General features: G+C 39.0%; 1 protein-coding gene across 1 annotated transcript; it reads right to left on the reverse strand.

Annotated features, from left to right (window-relative positions):
* Positions 1 to 2,276: 2,276 nt before the first annotated feature.
* myct1a (myc target 1a) lies at positions 2,277 to 5,145 on the reverse strand. The gene is made up of 2 exons (XM_061746666.1): positions 4,695 to 5,145; positions 2,277 to 3,891 (listed from the first exon to the last, which is right to left on the reverse strand). Exons 1-2 carry the CDS (start codon positions 4,747 to 4,749, stop codon positions 3,344 to 3,346), a joined length of 603 nt encoding a protein of 200 aa, XP_061602650.1. The 5' UTR covers positions 4,750 to 5,145; the 3' UTR covers positions 2,277 to 3,343.
* Between the last annotated feature and the right edge of the window lie 17,602 nt (positions 5,146 to 22,747).

Below are 22,747 nucleotides of genomic sequence, written 5' to 3' on the forward strand. Positions count from 1 at the left end.
AAAGTACTTGGTGAAAAAACTACTCAAGTACTGAGTAACTGTTGAGTAAAATCTTGATTTATTTTTTTAATACAACCATTCAAACAGACAAAAGTACAAAATAATCATCTTCAGGCAAATTAAATCAATAAAATAGCTAATAAAAAATAGCTTAATTTAAAAAATTCTTAAAGTAAATTCAAGTACTTTAATAAATAATGAAATAAATAAAATAATAACAGAATAAAAAAAAAAAAATTAAGCACAAGTAGCACAAAATTTCAAGCCTTTGTACTTTTCTTTTTTAACCAGGCTCCACAGGCAGAACTAGAACAAGCCCATGAACTCATATAAACTCTGTGTGTGTTTGAGTCTGTGTAAATGTGACAAAACATGCAAAAACAAACATTTTCCCAAATAATCACTCAGTGATGTCATGAGATTGACGCGTACGCGGAGGGGATAAAAGAAAAGTAACAGCTCAATGTAGCCTAATGTAGCGGAGTAAGAGTACAGTTTCTTCTTCACAAATCTACTCAAGTAAAAGTAAAAAGTATAGTGATTCAAAACTACTCCTAAAAGTACAAAATTTCCCAAAATGTACTCAAGTAAATGTAACGGAGTAAATGTAACTCGTTACTACCCACCTCTGTATATCGGGTTCATTTAAACTCAAATTGAGCTATTCTCACAAGAAGGGAATAGTTCAAATACGGTTTTTATTTTATTTTGATAGTATCACATCACTAAAACTCAAACACCATTTGTATAACACAAGGCAAGGCAAGTTTATTTATATAGCACAATTCAACACAAGGTAATTCAAAGTGCTTTACATCGACATTAAAAGCGGCAAGACATAATTAGACAGTAAATAACAAATAAAATGAAATAAAATTATGTAAAAAGAAGGTAAAATAATAAAAAGCACAGGTTGCTGATTAAGAGTACGCTTAAATAACAAATAAATGAAATAAAATGATAAGAAAAGAGGTAAAATAATAAAAAGCACAAGTTGTTAAAAATAAGGGCAGTAGAGTACAGCAGGTAAGTATTTAATTTAGGAGTACGCTTCAGTAAACAGTAATGTTTTTAGGCCTGATTTAAAGGAGCTGACAGTTGCAGCAGACCTCAGGTCTACAGGAAGTTTGTTCCACCGGTGAGGAGCAGAATAACTGAACGCTGCCTCACCTTGCTTGGTTCTGGTTCTTGGGAACCACAACAAACCAGATCCAGATGAACCTCAGGGTCTGGGAGCTTCATAGGAACTAACAGGTCCAGCATGTATTTTGGTCCAAGACCATTCAGGTCTTTGTAGACCAGCAGTAAGATTTTAAACTCTATCCTTTGACTCACTGGACACACACAGAAACACAGTCAGAAATTAAACTTGAGTCTTTTTTCCCAAAAATGTTTTTTTTTTTTTTTTGTATGAGCCTTACGTTTAAGACCACCATTATGTTTCATAATGTTCATATCAACAGTGAAAAGTAGTTATTTTTTAAAAACATCTATTCACGCCCTGTATCAAGGTGCAATTGTTTGGTTTTTGACATAAATGTATGCATGCACCCCCCTCCCTATCACTTTTTCAATTTCGATTTCAACAAGCTTTATTGGCATGACTGTAGATAAACAATGTTGCCAAAGCCATTACAAATTTACAAGTAAATTACAATAATAAAAGTAAGTCAGAAAAGTATGAAAAAAAAAAATATATATACATACATACACACATGCATATACATACATACACACATATATGCATTAAAGTAAGTAGTACAGGTAATACTGTATTGATGAATTGAAAAAAATGAAGAAAAATAAGAATCAAGAAAAAAAATGCAGATTGTGAGTTACAAGGACTGTAAATATGGACAGGTGTGTCGAGTCTTGTGATGGTTGTCCTGATGGCATAACATGACATAATAATCTATTACGTTCTGTCCAAGGATGTGTTGCATTTTAGTTTGATCATGCAAAAAATCAAAGTCAGTGACTTTACATGTTATTGTTAAGAGGAACTCGGTTCTGACGTGTTCATATTTCATATTTGTTGCAGTGCATCAGTAAGTGTGTAAGTGTGTCTCCGTCTCCACTTGTCTCTGTGGACATAGCTGAGACAACCTACCCTTTCTGGGCAGCCAGGTGCCTGTGTCTATCGTTAAACTGTGGTCTCTCTCTCTCTCTCTCTCTCTCTCTCTCTCTCTCTCTCTCTCTCTCTCTCTCTCTCTTTATATATATATATATATATATATATATATATATATATATATATATATATATATATATATATGTGTGTCTTAGTTTGAGGTCACATCTAAACCGTCTTCGAATTTCCAACAGCTCTGGCAAATAGTAGTCTCTCAGGATAAATTTTCTATATGCGTTCATTACAGTAAACATACAAATACTCACCAAAAATTACTGATAATGAATCTGTAAAAACTGGATTTATGTTAAGTTTTTTCTTTTTCTCTCCGAATGATCACATCACAACCACTGATATCCCTATACAGAAAAAGCTCCAACTGCAACACATCGCTTGCAGCAGAATGTTGTGTTCTCAAACACAAGTTTGTGCTTGCAGATATCCTCTATACCTGTTACAAACCACCACATATACATGGGAAACGTTCAATTTGTGCTTTATTACATTAACTTAAGAGCAACCCCCACCCCGCCTTTCAAAATCTTTTTCTTTCAAACTCATGCATTCTGTTCGAGCAAACATAATTATTTGAAATCTCACACACATCTACTCAATTCAGCTCTGAAAAAACTTGTGAGGCAGTACAAACAAGAAAACAAACAAACAGTATCAGGTCAGTTTAACCCAGTCTTCAACATTTCTTTTTTAATATTAAGCAACCACATTAGTCTCTTACTTTTTAAGAGTCTAAATATAAAGTCTTTCTTTTTCTTTTGTATAGTTATTAAATGTCTTGTAAACACAAAGCATACTGTACATCTCATCTTCCACTAGAAATGCTTCAGCATCAGTGGTACTTAGTTATGCATTGTTTGCTGCTAAAATTAAAATAAAATGATCTTGCATGTGCATATGCAATAGTCAGTCAACTTTAAATAAAAACTGCTCATATTCATGAGGAATATGTTCATATTAACAATCCAGTTTCATATTTCTCTTTAATATTATATAGAAAAATTGATTATTTAAAGAATCAAATAGATGCAAATATTATATACAGTATGTATTTTTTGTTTCTTAGTGTCAACAACTTGATTGGGACATTTGATCTATATTGTTTATGTGGCCATATAAATCAGTATAGATTGATATCAGTATCATCTATGAATCCATTTACATCCCAGGGCTCATTTATTTAGGTGCTCCATCTCCTCAGGTGTATGTTTCCTGATAGGCCCTAATGATGCTCTCATAAGCTGGAGGTGGGGTATGTGTAGCGTTGAAACCCTTCAGACCGTTGTTCCCCCAAAATGATTCGGGTCTTGGTGGAGTGGCAGCCGACTGGGTTGCAGTTTGAGCTGATCCAGCTGATGTGGTCAGTGTGGGTGTACGAGGCAGTGTTGTCTGGCTTCCTTCCTCAGCCTCTCTTGCAATTTGGCTGCACTGGATGAGAGGGTGAAAAGTGGACGCCCTGAAGCTGGATTTGTGGCCCAGTGGGTCAAGGTGATCTGGGGAAGAAGTCTGTCGGTGAAAGCTGAAAGCAGCGCTTATTAAACTGTTGTTGCTCCGACGATCATAGCTGCTATTGCGGTTAAATCCCGGGCGGTTGCGGGAGGAAGTGTGCGAGTGGCGGGGTTGCCGGCGGGTGATTCTTGCAGAACCTGCCTTGCGCCGGGACATCCATGTCAAGGTCACGTAAATCAGGGCACCCAAAAGGAGACCCACAGCCATGGACACACAGAAGGCTATAATCAGAGGGACTGTGAAGAGAGATACATAATAAAAGAGGTGTTTTGTGTTTCATTATATTCAATCAAAACATCACAAATATTCTCTATGTTCTTTTCTTTTACCTCCCTTGCGTTATTTACTCATGAGGAATAAGAGTTCAACAGTAGTTGCATTCAAGCAGCGTAACTAATCACACTTTTTTTTAATAAGATTTAAAGAAATGAAAATCTGCTTGTAACAAATGGAGGGTTGCCTGTGGTGTATTGCAAGATGTTGGTCCTTCACAAAATAATTATACACTTTCCTGTTTCTTGTCCTTAGAGTAAACAATGCCAACACTGGCATGCTCGAGAGAAAAGAGAGAAGGCAGTGGAGAATCTAAATCTTTGGATTTATTCCCGTAAAAAAAAACAACCTCTTTCCTTTCGTTCCATTAAGCATTAAAATGAACCACGTTGCTACTGGCTCAAACTTCAACACTTTTTTCCTCTAATTTGTGGAATAGGGGGAAAGTAGACACTGATCCAACATCATCTGGAAAGGACATTTGGGAACCGGAGGATGGAAAAATGCAAAAAAAAACCCATCTAATTCGGGTTTTAGGTTGTGGGTTTGGAGTGTGCATTCTTAGAAATCAAAGATAGGTTGTTTTTTTTAAGTTTAAAAATGTGTTTCTTTAATTGCTGTTCCGAAAGAAGCAGTTGCACATATTTTATCCATTTCAGAAGTGATTAGCACTTGAAATTCCTGAGGGAAAATGGCGCGAATAAAAGCAACCACATCAAGAAGACAAGCTAAAAGAGAAGGAAGTTTTAAGGAAAAAAAAACTTACCAGCATCAAAGGACTGCAATATGTCCAGAAAGAGATTTGTATTGTTCTCAGCCATGGCAAGAAGGGAGACTGGGAGTCCGTTTAGCTTGTCTTTTACTCTTTTCTCCTCCCCTCTCTTCTGTCAGTTCTTGTCTGTCTTTCCTTTCTTCCGATGGGCTTTCCTGTCTTTCTGTTTTCTATATGGTCTCTTTCCTGTTTTCTTACTTTCTCCCTCTTTGCTCACTTTCTCTGTTAGTGTGTCGGGTTCTGTCCGAGGGAGACTCAGACCAGAGGCACACAGGACTGAAAGCAAACTCTGGGACTCATCGTGTTTATGGAAGCGGAAAACTACACTGTCACATTTCCTGCTTTTCTGCTTGAAATTAGCAACAGGAGTGGCTTATCTGTCAAGGACAGAGATCCTGGAGGTGGCAAGGCACAATGTTTCTGTTATCACTTCCTCTCCTATCATTTCCTTTAGGTTGATTAATGTAAAAAAAAAAAAAAAGTGATCACAACAGTAGCATAAGAAACCCCAATGTCAAAATACAAAAATAAATATTTCAGTGCCATATTTTAATCTTACACCACACACATTGAAGGTGCAGTCACTATTTGGAGAAATCTATAGAACTGATTATGGCAATTTTGTAAATGCTAAATATCGAGCTGTTGTGATGCAAAACAAATCAGACTATTTTGCTGTGTTTCAAATTGCCTCTGAGTTTGTGCATATCTGCCTGAATTCCAGCCTTTTTGTTAGCAAGCTCAGTCTTTCCGTAGCGTCTGCCAGGTCAGTGGTGCCTGGATTGAACGTCTGGTCTTTTCTCAGCTGGAGTCCTTCATTGAAAACTTTATAGTCTGATAAGACAGAAAAGCCTCGGGACCTTTGGATGAAAGCACAATCTCCTCCCCTAGGCTTTTACAAATTTGAACACAGTGAGAGGAAATCTCCTCAGTACTGTTTTAACCCAGTTTAAACCAAAACTGCAAGGCTATTAATATAGTCAGACAAAAGGATGAGAGTTGTCATCACTGGTGTGCATCTAATCTGGGTCAGCCCACTTGCTCTATGTCTTTCCAGAACCAATTCTTCATCTTAATTTTGGTTTAAACATCATTTGAACTAATCGGTAAAGTAAAGTATTATGAAACAAGTTTGCTTTATATTAAGAAGCTGACAAAGTTTAACCTTTTGAAAGAGAATAGCTAGACTCAAGCTTGAACTTCCTTAAATTGTTGGCTTTGCTATAAAACCTGTTCAGAATGACCTATAAGTAGCCGTGGTATGTGACCATTGTGTTCTGTCTTGCAGAAACCCAGGGCTACGATTCTCTTTATAGCTGAAGGCGACATTCTTTGAGATTTATTGCTTTAAGGCTATGGGTTTGTCAAAATAATGGCCAGAGTGTTTAGAAATGACAGTGTGTAGTCCGTTATCATTAGAAGTTAGAAACCTAGGACCATAGGAAGAAATGAAGAATGTACTGTATTGTACTGTATTGGTTATTTGAAGTTGTACAGAATGGTGAGGTATGTCTCAATTAAAGGATGTAATCATTAAGTATTTTTTGAATCCCTGTAACACTAATCACTCAGGCATTATGAAACAGCAATAATGTTGTTTTTTTTCTCAATAAAAATGTAGATGGCTACATTAACTGGCATTTCTCTGTATAGCTTTCAACAACTGGTCTTAGTACTATTAGCTGGTTAGAATAAAGTGCTAGCCGTCAAGGAAAGCCAGTGTTTCTCTTGTTCCCTCTTTGACCAGCAGATAGAGTAATCCTCCCAGATAGCTATGCAGCAGAGCTCCTCACGTGATCTGAAAGGGGCGGATCCCATTCTGTCCAGGAAAAAATATGAACCAGTCTGTTTTAACTTGGAAGAAAATGTAAGCTACAGCAAATACCAAGGTTAACTAAACAGCTTCCTTGAGATGCTCTCTCCCCCACCACCAACACAAGAAGTTAGAAAAATTATAGGAGGTAATATCTTACACTTTCAGTTCTGAAGTTTCTTCATAATACAGGATACAGAGTGATTTCTGGGTTATGCATACTCATTGTTGTAACATACAAATGTAATCGTTCTGTTATTGCATATGACCAAGAAAAGTTCACTCTTCAGGGATGTACCAAATATCAGACGAGGTGCTGGAGTTTTGGCTACACTGACTCACAACACTCACAACATGTTTATTGTAATGTCAAATGTCTGTTTGAGGACGAAGGACATTAAATACTGGGGTTACACATGGTTGTGCGTTTTATGGAATTGCAAGAAAAATTGACACATTTTAGAAAATGTATTTTTACAGCTTTAAAAAAAGCTGGCTGATTTTTTAAATATTTTTTTAGATAAAAACTCTAAAAAAAAACGAAAACTGATACATTGCCGCTACAGTGAGACAAACAAGTATCTGAACTGTCGTGAATCAAAAATCATCAAAACAAATCATTTGTCAAATAAATTTGTCAAATATCTACCTCCTTTTATTTCACATCACCCATAACCATGGCAAATATTGGGTTTCAAATATCAGTATAACGGCATAACGACAAAGTATGTTCCCTCCCCTCTGAAGTAAAAAGTCATATTTGGTACCACTGTTTAGAGATTAAGAAGGATATTGAGACAAAACTTTTCCGGACATGAAATAGTATTTGCTTCTATTTGCTTCTGGTATTATTTTGACATGCAAGCTGTAAACAAACTTTCCAATAAGATTTTTTTTTTAAAGTGCTGAATATACATGAAAGAGATTACCGTCCTTGCTCTGTGGGTCCCAGCTCTCTGCCTGTGTAATCATTAGATAAGAAAACGGAGCTTAAAGCATAGGTTCTTGCAACTACTGGAAGATTTCCTATTGACCTGTGCATGTTGCCTCTCTTTGCTGCTATCTTCTGCTGCAGTTCTGTTTGCTCAGTCTTTTGCTGGATCTGCTTGGTCCAGAGGGACTCTGAATAGTAGAGGTCATCTCCAGCCAGGCTGCATGAAAATGCAGGAATCAGCAGTCCTCTCCTGCTGCAGAGCACTCAGCCAATCCTACAACATTTGAATGCACTTCCAATTCAAACAACTGATTCTCACATGTACATTTATTGGAAAGAAGTGCTGATGTAGCTGTTGTTAATGGTTGTAGAATGGAGAATAAAGTAACCATGGAGACTAGCTTTCCTGTAGTAGTTACAGTTGCATAGATTTGTAAATTAGATTTTTTTTTTCTTTTCTTTTTCATGGGGCAATGTGGAGACACTCATGTTTCACATTGTTCCCTCACAACCACACTTGTTATAACAAAAATGGCCTGATGTATTTTTTTTTCTCTACCAGATTCCCACAATTCAAGTTATTCACCTGCTGCCATTTATTTACCAGATTTGAAGAATCTGCGGTCTGTGCTCATTCATTATTGTTTGTGTTCATACCCACGCCTCTGTCTTCCTTTATTGAATGACGTTGTGGGCTTAAACACTGTGGCTGCTCTTTTAGCTCCTTAAAGAACTCCCCAGAGATGATGATGAAAGGTCTTTTCTAATGGGATTACACGTTGCGCTAAGTGCTCAGAGCCTAGTGGTTCATCACACCTCCCTCCAGCATTTCATAGTGGCATTGATCAGCTGAGAGGAAGATGTTTTGGATGTATTTTCAAGAGATATTTATTGGGCGAGACAGGTGTATATAATTGATTATGTACATGGGGTATAGATGGATTTTTTATTTTTTTATTTTTTTCCAGGTACATAAACTACATAAAAGATAAATTTAGCTCCGATAAAGAATAGACACTTTTTTCCCAGGAGATTGTACCATAGTTGATTTGTGAAATTGACCCCCTTTTAACATGAGCAGCAGAAGGGCATACTGTAATGGCGACGTCATTAGAAAACACATGGAGTTGCTCAATAACTAATAAATTGTCAGGAAACGCACAGTAGTCCACATAAACACATGTAAGCTTGAATATTTTTTGAATATATAGATTGAGAATTGCTCTATCAGTGATATTTTCAGTGGTATTTCCCAGGTGTTTAACTGACACAGCAATTTTTTTATTTATAGAGCAGGATATTTACCTTAATTGCTTGCAGGAATTATTTTAAATTAGATTAGATTAGATTTTTATATATAAGTCCCACAATTGGAACATTTCTGTCATTATAGCAGCAAGTGAAAAGAAAAAAAAGATACAAAATAGTAATACAAAATATAAACAGTATAAAAAAGACAGTATATGCAGTTTTGTTGTCTTTTAACATCATTGCACATCTTAAGATATACCTGATTGAAGTGTGGATATTGCACATGAATATTTTTATTTCACATTGATTAGTTAAATGAATGTCTTAGAGGTCTACTGGGAGCACTGCTGGTTGTGGTTGTGTTAGTAGAGCCATTCAGATAGTCTTATATCAAAATATTAGAGACATTGGGAGACATTTTTTCCCTCCTTTCATGGTTTATTTTTGCCACTGCTTTTTTAATTCATTTGTATAAAGCTTATATGGTTCCTAATTTTTTCTTATAATTTTAAAAACTGTTTTTTCCATTTGTATTATTGATGTTCCACTATTACGGGTGGTTTTTCTCCAGATAAATTCAATACATTTTTGTTTATCAAAGTTTTTGTAAGAATTGGAGACTGGTAATAGAAACATTTTCACCTTTTGTGGGGCTGGTCCATCGTCTGGCTGTTTTTTTTATGTCAAAATTATATTGAAATACATAAAAATGAAGACTAAATTAGTTTAGTAACATAGCCACGCAAAGTGTCACCAGTTCTGCTGAAGCTCTACAATTTCCAGTTAATAAACAGTTACATATTCTGGATATTGACTGCAGTCTGTAACCACAGGAACCGTACAGTGCTAGTTATTTTAGGGTTCGATGCAACATTTTGAATGATTTAAAAAAAACAAAAAACTAAAACAAATCAAGGCTTGGATATGGATAGCCATGTTTGCTCAGTGACATGAGAAGCAACTCTTTTTCTAGGACAGCAGATGGCAGTGCCTGCAGAGCAGGAAGTGATCCTGTCTGCAGTGTTAACAGACACAGGCAAGGGAGGGGGTCCTCTGAGATGTTCAGTACATACACATGCATGCTCGCATACACATACAATATGCACTTACATCATTATTATCAGGGGAGGAGCTTTGCTGCGTGTGAGGGTTGCAGACTACTAGTGTAACAGGGATGACTTGGAAAAGAGAGAAGCTCAGTTACCTGGACAGGATTCAGTTCCCTGAGTCAGTTTGAACACACTAAACTACTGCAACGCATGTTGATGCCTGGTCAGAGCATGGGAGTCCTGCAGGAGTGACGCAGAGGAGCTGGGACGTGACTTCGGTGACCTCAGGACAGCAGCATGGCATCACCCAGACGCTATAGATGCTCTGACAGGGATATAGCCAATGTGATGCAGAGGCTGCAAGGTTGGTGTAAAATGCTTACTCACTCACTGGTACAACTTGTTTTGTCGCGTTTCTGGAGGTGACCTCATTCGTCACATAGCAAGACTTTTTTTTTTGAAAGAAAAGCTTCCCATGTTATCTTGTTTATGGCCATTAATGTGTTCTCTGTCTAGTCCTGGAATTCAGAGCTCGGGTAACAGAAATATTCATTTGGGAAGGATTTTCAGGAAAGGAAAGATATGCAATGTCAGAAGCTGCAATATAATGAGTTGTGTGTTTTTTTAACTTAATTTGCTATGCATACTTTACTTTGCTTTACTCTGTTGAATTTTAGTCCTTGATTTGGAACTGTAATGGAGATTTTTGTAGTGAATAATCTTTGCTTATAGTATGACTTATTTTTCATTGAAACAACCAGCTCAGATGAATTTAAGTGAGTCAGGCTGATTGAGCCCGTTTTTGCTTTGTAGCATTAGTTTATGTGAGAGCCTTCTGGCTGTGTGTAAACACTCCAGTAAAGTATTTGTTCATATGTGTGTCTGTGTGTGGATAGAGTGGAAAGCAAACAATAGTACAGCTAATCCCAGGGAAGCTGACTGGATGAAAGCTATTCCTTTCACTTAACTCTGCAGCAGCTGTACGACTTTGTCCTTATTGTGGACAGCTGAATCCGCAGCCTACTACCTGATGTGGCTCTGACACTGTGACAAACTAAGCCATAATATTTATGTATTCTATTTGGGCAAACATCAATTCTTGTTTATTTTAATGTATTTATTCATTTAGGTTTTCAAACTGATTTTTCTGTAAGTTGTATTTGCAGCAGTATTTATGAGATCTTTTTTATTTATCTCTTCTGTATGATGTAGCCTACATGTATTGATTTTTGCACTATAAATTCTCACGAACCAGCAGCCTATAACACTGCATCTCTATGTGTCAAGATCACATGTCCCCTGCCGACAGGATCATACTGATGACGCTTGCAAAGTAGCAGAAAAGTCAGGTGACACTGGAGCTTAGATCCAATATGGCTGCTCCCTCTGTGGCTTCTGAGGTGGCAGTTTCTGTTAAAGCTGACAGGAAAATCAGCAGCCACGTGGTTCCTCTGCATCCCCGTTTGCAGGTGTGGATGCACTCTATGAATCCTAATTGTGCTTCTATTGATTCCATTTTAGAAGCCCATATTAACCCGTCTCTCTGGTGCAGTGGCAGGTGTATGCAGGTACATGTTCAGGGAAAATGAAACAATTTATCACAAAGTAGTGTAAACATTTCAATCCAATTCATTTTTCAGTCTTACAGATTTCACCTGCAGAAGATGCTGGATATTGCCACTACTGTTCTCACTGCTTTATAGCTACATGCAAGATACAATATGAAGCAGTAAAACAACTTATTTTGTACAGGACTTGTTCTGCTATACTTTTTGTACTTAGTCCCTCTGGCGATGCATCAACAGCAGTTAGTAAAGCTTTTATCAAATATTAATAAACAGTTATTTTCCTAACAGTTGCTTTGCTTTGGATGCCTTGTGGCATTTCCGATAAGACAAGCCTTGTTGCCGTGGTTATCCAGTTATGCAGTTGTAAGCACTGATGGTTTCTGGGAACAATGTTGTATTATCACAACAAAATTCAGCTATATTGCAGAAACATGTCGACGGTGTAAAATTGTATTGAATTTTGCTGGGAGTATTGGGTGGAGACATTCAGTAAATTTAAATTTGTGCCGCCTGTGACTTGAATGGATTTGCAGCGTCATTTATTTTTTTATTCATTCATTCATTCATTCATTTTCCCACATATCTAGAGACATTTAAATTCATTTATGCACAGCATTTTAAATTGGGCTGAGGTCTGGACTTCTACTGGACCATTGCAACACCTTGCCAGACGAGAGACATAGTCTCTCCAGTGTATCCTGGGTCTTCCCTGGTGTCTCCTCCTCCCAGTGAGACATGCCTGGAACACCTTCCTAGGGAGGGGTCAGGCCACATCAGCTCGATGTGAAGGAGCAGTGGTTCCACTCTGAGCTCCTACCGAGTTACTGAGCTTCTCCCTACCCTATCTCTATGGGAACGCCCAGCCACCCTGCAGAGGAAACTCATTTCAGCCGCTTGTATCCGTGATCTTGTCCTTTCGGTCATTACCCAAAGCTTTGCCTTTCGACTCAGTTCCTTCTTCACCACGATGGTCCGGTACTGCAACCAAATAACTGAGGACGCTGCACCAATCCATCCGTCAATCTCACGCTCCATCTTTACCCTCACTCGTGAACAAGACCCAGAGATACTTAAACTTCTCCACTTGAGGCGGGACCTCTCCACCTACCCAGAGGGCCCCCCACCCTTTTCCGGTCGAGAACCATGGTCTTGGATTTGGAGGTGCTGATTCTCATCCAAGCCGCTTCACAGTCGGCTGCAAACCGCTCCAGCACATGCTGAAGGTCCTGGCCTGATGAAGCCAACAGGACAACATCCTCTGTGTTAGAACCAATTTTGTATTGTGTTGTGCTCCCCATTTGATAACTTGTGTGGGTATGCGAATTGTTGTAGTGTCATTTTTGCACAGTATATATAGTATATGGAGTTTGTGAGAATAGGTAAAAAGCAGAGAGGAAAACATGTGGTTCCTAAACTGGACCCCCTTTGGCCCCTGGCTACACCTAGAAATCTGTCCATAAAAATGATGAACTGAACTGGAGACAAAGGGCAGCCCTGCACTGGGAACAAGTCTGACTTACGTCCGGCAATGTGAACCAAACTCCGGCTCCAATGTACAGAGACTGAACAGCCCTGAGCAGAGGGCCCCGGACCCTATACTTGCAGAGCACCCCCCCACAGAAAACCACGAGGGAGACGGTTGAATGCCTTGTCCAGATCAACAAAGCCCATGTGGACTGGTTGGGCAAACTCCAGTAAACCCTCAAGCACTCTGTGGAGGGTGTAGATCTATCCAATGTTCCACGACCGGGACGAAAACCGCATTGTTTGTCCTGAATATGAGGTCCAACTATCGGCTGGATTCTGCTCTCAGTACCCTGGCATTGACTGAATAATATTTCTCTTTTTAAAATATGGGTGCTTTATGACCCTCCCAAATTCTAAAATAATGTGCAATATGTCAAGTGTTGCTGGTTTGATTTTTTTTTTTATTTATTTGTGTCCTAACTCTTGATATGTGAAACCTGTAAATTGAAAGAGGGCTGTTTTTGTCACACGTGTACGTCATGATCACACGGCCAGAACGTATAGCCACATATTTAATTGATGTGCTCTGTTTTCTGTCTATCTCCTGGGTGATACCAGGTTAAGCTATGATAATATCATCAAGAGGTTTTGTAAGAATCAAAGACAAATGCTAATTTTTTTCTTTTTGTATCAGATGGTATTATATCAAGTGTTTGTTCTTTGTCTTTCTGGTATCGTATTCTCAGAAATCTGTTCCCAGGTGGGTTTGTTTTTTTTATTTATTAATGGATTTTCATAAATGTATTTCTCCAGTGCTCCTTAATGACATCACTTTAATCAGATGATTGTTCAGTCCCTTTTAAAGGGAAAGTTCCGTTTTTTACAACCTGGACCTTATTTCTGGCATTTTTTATGGTCGTATACTCACCCAGAAAAGTTTGGTGTCATTTGGAGTCCTTCGGAAGATATTAGGAGTTTTGTGCGAGCCGCTTCTCCATATAATGGTAGCGGATGGGGGCACAGCGGGACACAGACGATGCAGCATCTAAATAACACATTATTGCCGCGAAACTCGTTAATTTATTTTATGAATCACTAGATCTGCTTCTGGGCATCTTCCAGGACCTGTTGTCTACATCCGGGGCTGCGTGTGTAACAAGGAAATCAGTTTGTAAACAAGACCTCTGAACTCATGACGTGAACTCATGACGTCATCTCTGTGCGCGCATCCCAGACCCAGCTCTGCGTACAGCTGGAGTTCGCTACTGTTAGTTTACTGTTAGTTATTTGAAACATGTCTGAATATTTGTCAAATTCTGAGGTTGTGGACGACGACTTTGAATATGATGGCGGGATGCGCGCACAGAGATGACGTCATGCAGGTCAGAGGTCTTGTTTACAAACTGATTTCCTTGTTACACACACAGCCCCGGATGAAGACAACAGGTCCTGGAAGATGGCCAGAAGCAGATCTAGTGATTCCTAAAAGAAATGAACGAGTTTCGCAGCAATAATGTGTTATTTAGACGCTGCATCGTCTGTGTCCCGCTGTGCCCCCATTTGCTACCATTATATTGAGAAGCGGCTCGCACAAAACTCCTAATATCTTCCGAAGGACTCCAAATGACACCAAACTTTTCTGGGTGAATATACGACCATAAAAAATGCCAGAAATAAGGTCCAGGTTGTAAAAAACTGAACTTTCCCTTTAATGCTGGTGTTCACATATACTTGCAGAAAAAACAAAAACTTGGTTGGAATCTTTTTTATTTTCACTTGAGAGTTGGATCAATATAGTTATCTAAATTAATTTGCATCTCCTGTAAAGCATGACTGGATTAACATATTTTTGTTTTGTTTTCAGTAGAATATAATGTCGCAAATTAGTCACATTCCACACATCATCACCACATTGTGTCTTTCTCCCTTCAGGGGGTTTTGGGGGTTTTTAATAACTGCTTAATGCTGCATTAAAACAATCACAACTTTTGTCCTAGTTTTGGGAGCTGGTTTTCTCCTGTAAACAATTTATTTTGGTGCACCTCTCTGTCACTGTAAAAAAAAGAAAACGGCAATTAGTGACACCATATGGTTGAGAACAGCAAGGCTGCTTTGAACACCTCCCAGGCCGAACTCGTCCATATGCTGTGGAATTCGCCTATTTGTTGTCTCTCATTAATGAGAAAAGCAATGTACTGTTTTTCTTTTTCAATTTCTCACCTGTTTTCTCTGTTGTGGGTGGCAGAGGCGTAAATTCCTGCCTAGGCTTCTGGGTTTGACCATATATTGGGTTATCAACCTCATGTGTTAAATCTCATTGTGTTTTCAACACCTGCTTGAGTTTTTCTCCACATATGGATGTGGATAATCCTGAATTTGTCTATGTTGTGTTATATAGAAAGAGTTACTGCTGCTTCTGAGCTGGAGAAAAAATGGTTGAGGACAAAAGGGTACAGGCAGCAGAGATCAGCACATCTGGAGGACTTAAGTCCCATACTGAGTGTGTTGGATGGATTAAACAGGAATGAGAGATGGAAGAGCATGAAAATGAGAGTGAACAAGCAAGAGAAAGAGAGGGAGAGAGAGAGAGAGAGAGGGAGAGAGAGAGAGAGAGAGAGAGAGAGAGAGCGAAAGAGAGCGAGAGAGAGAGTGAGAGAGAGAGCCCACACACCAGTTTTCAAACTCCTGATTGCTAGTAGCCCTGGCACAGATCTTTCAGGTTGGCATATGGCCAGGGTGACATCCTGTTGCCAGGGGCGACATTATGATTCGGCCGCAGCCAAGGAAGACCCAAGCAGACGGTCACCTTGAGCCATGCCAGCCTCCTGTTTAGTTGTGACACCGCCATTTATCGTCTCAGCTCTGGACACCGTGGCTTCACGCATGCACATGGGTCCGCAATTACATGCAGACACAGAAAACCGCCACTGTGGGTTTAAAAATAGCTTCAATGCATCTTTTTTCCCCCCTCCATCATACCACTGGGAGTTAGCAGTTTAGCTGAGTGGTTGTACAGGCCCAGAGCGATTCTTCAGGGCCGTCAGACCAGAACTGAGGCCGTCGTGGAACAGCGCAGCATGATTTGTTATTCATTCTGCTGCTTCTTCCCCTTGTCTTTCCAGATTGTGTTTGTGACTTGTTGCCATGGCTGCTGTCGCATGACAGTCAGGACAGGCTTTTTTTTTCCTTTTTTCCCCCCTGCCCTGTGGGCTTATTGGCCATGTCTGCTTCAGAACATTATGTTTGATAAAATGATCTGTGTGTGTGTGTTTGCGTGTGTGTGTGTCTCTTTGCAATAGCATGTTTTGTGTTTTGGTCGTGCTAGTCACCCAGTGACAGCTTCTATTGCCTCTGAGATTGTAATCTCTTTTAACCTGACAGTCAATGCCTGTTTGAGTGACACATAAAAAGATCAGGGCACTAAAGGTCCCTCTTACACAATGGAAGGTAGGAAGGTGCTCGTTTATTTTAAACCCTTTTTAAAATGTCACACCCTCCCCTATGGTCAGACTATAGGGTAAAATATATCCATGGATATATGTTTTCTCTCCTTATCAAAACAACAGCCTCTCTGCCAGTATGAATCCCAAATGATTTAGCTTAACCTTGGAAGAGATTCTTGCAACCTAAGCAGAATTTAGCAACCTTTAATAGATAGTACTAATAAAAGAGTGTTTGAAGGGTTTTGCAGTAAAAGGAGTGGCGGAGCCAGAGTTACATTCTGTTTTGATCAACATGTGTTTTTTAGGTGGCCTTAAACAGCAGTCTTACAATATATTCAGTGTGTCTGTAACTCATCTGATGCTGTTAGTGAAAATGAGGTATTAGATTACCCTGACGTACCAAACAATGTCCATGCAGATTAAGTCTTAACACCTATGATTTTGCCCGGAAGACACTTTCAGCCTCTTTCCTGTAATACTTTGCGCCTTCTACTTATCTTTCATCCACAGACACCTGTCATAGTGTGATTGGGTGGTAGGGAAATGTTGCTTCTCGTAGCAGGTCAATATGAAACCTTGACCTCAGTGAGGTCAACTGACCAGAGAACACGATGATTTCAGCTGAACAGTTATTTAGGTCATTTTAATTGAAAAAAACTCCTTGAAGCTGGATATACTTTACATTATCTATTTTCAAATATTCAGTGAACTTCAAATTCAATGAACAGCTGAACAAGGCTGACTCTTTTCTCAATTATTTCATTATCTTGCTTATTGGCCTACACACATCAATGTGAAAGCTCTTAACTAAGCTATGTTTACAGATGTAGGATCATTGTTTATTCCTGGATTTATTCACCATATTTCCAGAAATTGATGTCCACCATTACTTTGCATGTACTGCCAATCAAAACAACAAAGCAATAAAAATGCTTTAACTATGACATGTTTTTCCTGCTGTCTCTGACTGCTATTTACCACCTTTCTCTGTCTATCTCCAACACAACCTTCCATTTAACAATACAAAACCTTGTCCAATATTGTTTAGTGAGAACAAAAGTGTTCACATTCTTTAAATTCTTCTTCTTTTCTTGCTAATGTCATAGGAAACAAGGAAATAGATTGTGGATTTTCTATATTATCTTTCTATTATTATTATTGTTACAATTAATAATGCATTTTCAAATATATATTTAGTTGAAAAAAACTCATATACCTCTATATTCACTATTGATAAAACAAAAAATAAATCCAGCTGGATAAGCATAAATACACTCAACTGGTTGTGTGAAACAGGATTTTGTAGATGAATTTGGTTCTGTTCCAGGCAGCATTTTTCTTCATAGCAAAGATGAGACTTATAACCGCATTTACAGCTCTGGCCTCTGTGATTTATGTACTTTGCTGACGCCAGTCCTTTCACTTTATTCGTCCATGTAATGTGTGGTTGCTACTGAATCTGGATAAAGAGCTTAGACTGTCTGACCCACTCTTGCACTCCCACTCATGAAGCATCCCACAGACGCACGCTCGTCACACACGCGCACATTCAGGGAGCGCAGCAGAGAAACGTCAAGCTGAATATAATTTTGAAAGCCAAATTGAGTCTTTCTAATACTCTTAGTACCCCTGCATGATGTTTTGAGATGACCCCTGGGGCCTGCGGTGGAATAGATGCATTGCATTAGCTCCATGTCTGGTGTGTTTGTGTGTGTGATGTGAAAACTGTGTCTTGTTCAGCTGAATGCATTTCACTTCATTAAGAAAAAGAATCCTCTTCGCAGGATTTGTCAGAGGTGTTATATGATTTTCTACAGAATGACAGGAATTAATCAGTTTAATATGTTTTTATGCTAGATCATAATGTGTCAAATTTAATATAATTTAATGTTTATATAATACTTTTTTTAAATCAAAATGTTCATTTATTTGCTCATAGCATTATAAATGCCTTCACTTGTTTTGACTTGGATTTGTAGGTCTCTGTGTGTGTGTTGAAAGTGCATCAAAGCACTGCAGGTGTTGATATTACGGAAATGACTGTATCAGTTGCCTGACTTTAATGAACACTCTGATATTTGGGCATCTTTGTCACCGCCAAACGGCCTTCTCTGCACATCTGGTACTAAAAAGGGAGTGATGGTGCTTGAATGAGGAAAGGGGTTGTTTTGATAATCACTTTGACTTGTTCCCCCCTTCTTACTCCCTTTAATGTGGTGTCATTATTACTGAAATGTAATTAGCTATGCTAATGGGCTGACATTTGGACTTCTGTCTCAGCTCTTATGCTGGGACTCATACAAATATGCTGCAAATGAAGTGGGATGGTGAATGGAGAGGCTGAATGGACATGTGAGGGTTGAGTGGTGGTGCTGAGAGTGTGATGGAGGGTGCTATTGAGAGCTAGGGCTAAAGTACTCAAACGGAAGTGCATGGATTTTTTTTTTTAATTTTAAATTAGAAATTGTTGGGATGAAAGAGCTCGAATCAGGAAGTGGATAAATAAGGTATTGAAAGAGGAAAGGGACTAAAAAGCCTCAATAACCCACAAAATCCATTTTTGTGTCAGTGTGTAGTGGGTTAGTGTGTACATGAAAGCAGGAGTTGTGTGCTTGAGAAATCGGGTGAGTGTGAATTTGGAACAATAAAGGATGCCTCTGTACCACACAGAAGCCACCCATTTAATGCATAATGGCTATAACAGGCTGTTCCATTTATAATATACTGCAGATGAAGATGCATTACTGTATAAGTGTGTAAAAAGAAGATCCTGCACAGCATCATGGAATCAACATTTCTTCTGTGATTCATCTTTGGCAGATTAATTTAAGTAGCTGTTATTTATGTAACTGTAACTTAATTTTTAAATGTCCATCAGCTTGAAGATGAAGATTGTATGATTACATTAAGTAGTAAATACATTTATATTTTACAATAGTATATTTGGCATTCCACAGGAAATGTGTTGGCACCTGCCCCTACCTCACTATCATCATGGTAGGTTGTGGAGCAATTACTAGATTAAAAGGGTCACTGCTATTTTAAAATCTGAGCTTTTACATTGCTTTCTCCTTTTGATTTCATTAGTTTTGTCTTGCCTCATCTTTTGGTCTAGGGTTCTGAAAGCCTATAAGAAAGTACTTCACATGATTAAAGCTTTCCTTGTCCACTAGGTGGCATTGTGTCTCAGTAAACTACATTTAGGGCTAAAGGGAGCTTTTGGTTGCTCAGAGAGCAAACCCAAATATCCTTAGGGTGAATATATTAAAGTATGAGCAGAAGCTACACTATTCCACCCTCCAGGAGGGCGTTTGTTTTTACTTTTAATGGTTGGAAAGACACTGTTCCTCCTCTCCTCATGAAGCATTGCGCCCCGCAGACATACCTGTATGCGCCCTGGGTGCTGACCCATATCCAACCTCTGCAACCTCAGCGAGCGATCTAGTGTTTTGTTGCCTGCCAGGGGCTTCAGCAGGAATCCAGACTAGCTGAGGCTCAGCCTGTTTTAACCCTCAATCCCCCCATTTTCTTTCTCTTGGAGTTCCTGAAACACTCCTGAGATCTGGAGCCTAAAGGAGTTGGTTTATTCTTACAAATACAGTAGACGTAAAATGACCCTGCCTGCATTCAGCTTGTTTTCTTCTAACAGTGTTTGTGTGTCCGTGTATGCACCTGCTTGCCCTGAGTTTCTCTCAGCTCCCATGGTGAACCCTAATAAGCCCCATGAATCCTCCCCATCTTGTTTTGATTTTGTCCTGGGGTTGTTTTTCTAAACCATTTAAATTACCAGAGAAGTTCAGCTCCCTCAGGTTTTGCTGTATGGCTGCTAAATGGAGAAAACATTTTTTTTAAACATATGAACAAAAAATCAGGCATCCTGTAAATATTGCTGGTAATACCAGCATGACTGCACTTTATATAAATTTTTTATTTGTTATTTATAAACAAATAGTATTATATCAGTGTAACTGTCACACTTAAAGGTTTCCCTTTGACAGATTCAGCACCATGGATAGTTACCCAAACTCGCAATTACAAGTGACGGTACTCTGCAATAATTTAGTTTTAGTCAAGACATCATTACCTTGGCACAAACAATTGAATAAACAGAAAGATAAATATCCATTAGGCAATCTAATCTTTTTCATTATTTGCATAACTGATAATGTGTAGGCTGACTAAGAACAATAGTCAGCCTACAGATTATTGTCTTTTTTGGCTGCAATGCAGACCTAGGATTATCTTGCAGTTATGTTATTGGCCATGAATTTGTGCAAGGTAAAAGCCTCACTGAATTCTGCTTTCACTGGCATAAAATTATGGATTTATGGGTTAAAGTAGGAGAGTAAAGACAATGTACATGTAAATATGAAGACAGGCTGGGTGCATAAATATTTGTTGGAGCTCTTAGTTTATCTATTACTTGTGCACACGTACACACACTGTCCGGCACACACAGGGAAATCACACTGTAGAGAAATGTAAAATAGACGTGTTGAAGACGTGCGTGGAATAGTCTTGTAAATGCACTGTGACGGCTAGTTTCAGGGCTGTTGGAGGGAGGAGTGTCAGCAGTGTGATTATCAGCAGATAGATAGCGGATGACAGCTGCCATTGGTTATTGATGGTTTTCATAATTAAAATCCCTTATGGGGAGAAGCCTAAGAACAAAGGAGGAAAAATCACACAAATGATGAATGGTCCTTTCATCTTTAAGGCTGATATAAGACCCACCAATATTGCTTTCCAGGAAAGTCTGTGAATATGGGTTCAAAGAGGAGCCCTGTGCTTTTAATATTTCCAGAGCTCACAGTGCTTGCATGTTTGTGTACAGCTCTGTGTGCACGTGTCTGTGCTTCCCAGAGGGAATGGGAAACAAATTGGAGAAAAATAAATAGACTGAATAAGAGCGTGCATAAGTCACAAACGGTGACATATCAACCATTCAACAGGGGGAGTCAATATTCACTAACTCTATTTTCTGTCTATATTGTCTTCACTTGTTCACTTGTTAATGTCAGCTCTACTACTTATTGCAGATAGAAAAAGATTAAACTGCAAAACAGTTGGATGCTGTGTCAGTTTTTTTCTTAGTTTGATAGTCAAGTTTTATTAGCAATGGCCTCATTTCAGTAGCAGTGGAGAAAGACATGCATTCAAATTAGAGGGGGACAGTCAGCATGATAATGTTTTCAGATATGTACTGCATCAGTCGGATATCCACCAGCCGATTAGTTGAAAGATGTAAATATTTTCTGTATTACACAATTTCTGAAATTCTGAAGTTTACATATGTAAATATGGATTTCATATTACAATTACGTAAATATATTAATAAATAAATGGAGGGTTTTGTGTATGTGCTACTGAATGAGGGGTGGAAAGGCTTGTAAAGACAATAATTGTAAAATGCCACATAGGTTTTGGTGCCTTCTTTAATTTATTGATTTTACAATGAATATTCATCAGTTGATTACTTTTTTTTTTAATTACTTTGATTTAAGAATGCAAATTATGCTTTATTACACAAGAAAGAAAAAGTGTTATCCCTTAAATTGCTAAACATAGCCCATGTATTTTCTTTGCTTTGGTTTTATTTTTATCTTTTTTCACCAAATTCTTTGAACTCTGATCTTGCTGTTTAGACTGGGCATGTTGTGCTGTCTGATATCTAAACTTCCTCTCAGATACCGCTCTTCTCTTCTAGTGGATTTTGTTCTGTTTAGTTGTTCCTCCACCAGAGACAACAGACGGACAGACAGATATAGTGTTTGTGACTGGGATTAGATGAAAGCAGCTCCTTTATTGAAGACAGTACAGTCGCAGATCAGACAGGGCCACTGTCAGTGATAGTCTGCTCCCTTGAAGCCTCTATAGAGTTGAAAGCTGCACCTCTCAGAGCGCCGCATGGTATCTGTGTGGATGGGAGAAGGAGAAGAGTGCTGTGAGTGCCAGCAGCACACAGGGAATTCCTGCACGTCTGTTGCAGCGATGCCGTGCGAGAACAAGTGTAATTGTGTGCATGGTGCTGTCAGAATGGAGCTCTCATGTCTCCCCCTACCAACCTGCTAAACGGTCCCCTTCAACCCACCCACAACCACACAGTCCTCCCTCTCCACATCAGAACCAGGCTGCTGTGACATCACTCATTCCCACACACTCTGATTGGCTGGCCATTGGAGGGGAAGTGGATTGTTTCTGCAGCCTACAGTGGAAAATTGATAGAGAGGGGAGGAGGGGGTGTGTGGGGGAATCAAGGTAGAGATTGTATGAGAGGAGGGAGAGAGAGAGAGGGAGAGAGAGAGAGAGACCGACCGAACGACTAAGCAAGAAAGATTGATGCTGGGGCAAGCCGGCACTCCGCAGCGCTCATACACACACTCACATTCACACAAACACTCTCAGTATCACGCGTACTCTCACATCACTCTCACAAGCTGCTTAACAGGCAGGAAAAACACAAGAGTCTGACTGAGTGTGCAACCCGTTATTGCAGGACCGGACTGAGGACAGCAGGACGTG

This window comes from Cololabis saira, chromosome 18 (assembly GCF_033807715.1).
Source record: "Cololabis saira isolate AMF1-May2022 chromosome 18, fColSai1.1, whole genome shotgun sequence".
In the NCBI taxonomy this organism is placed as follows: Eukaryota; Metazoa; Chordata; class Actinopteri; order Beloniformes; family Belonidae; genus Cololabis; species Cololabis saira.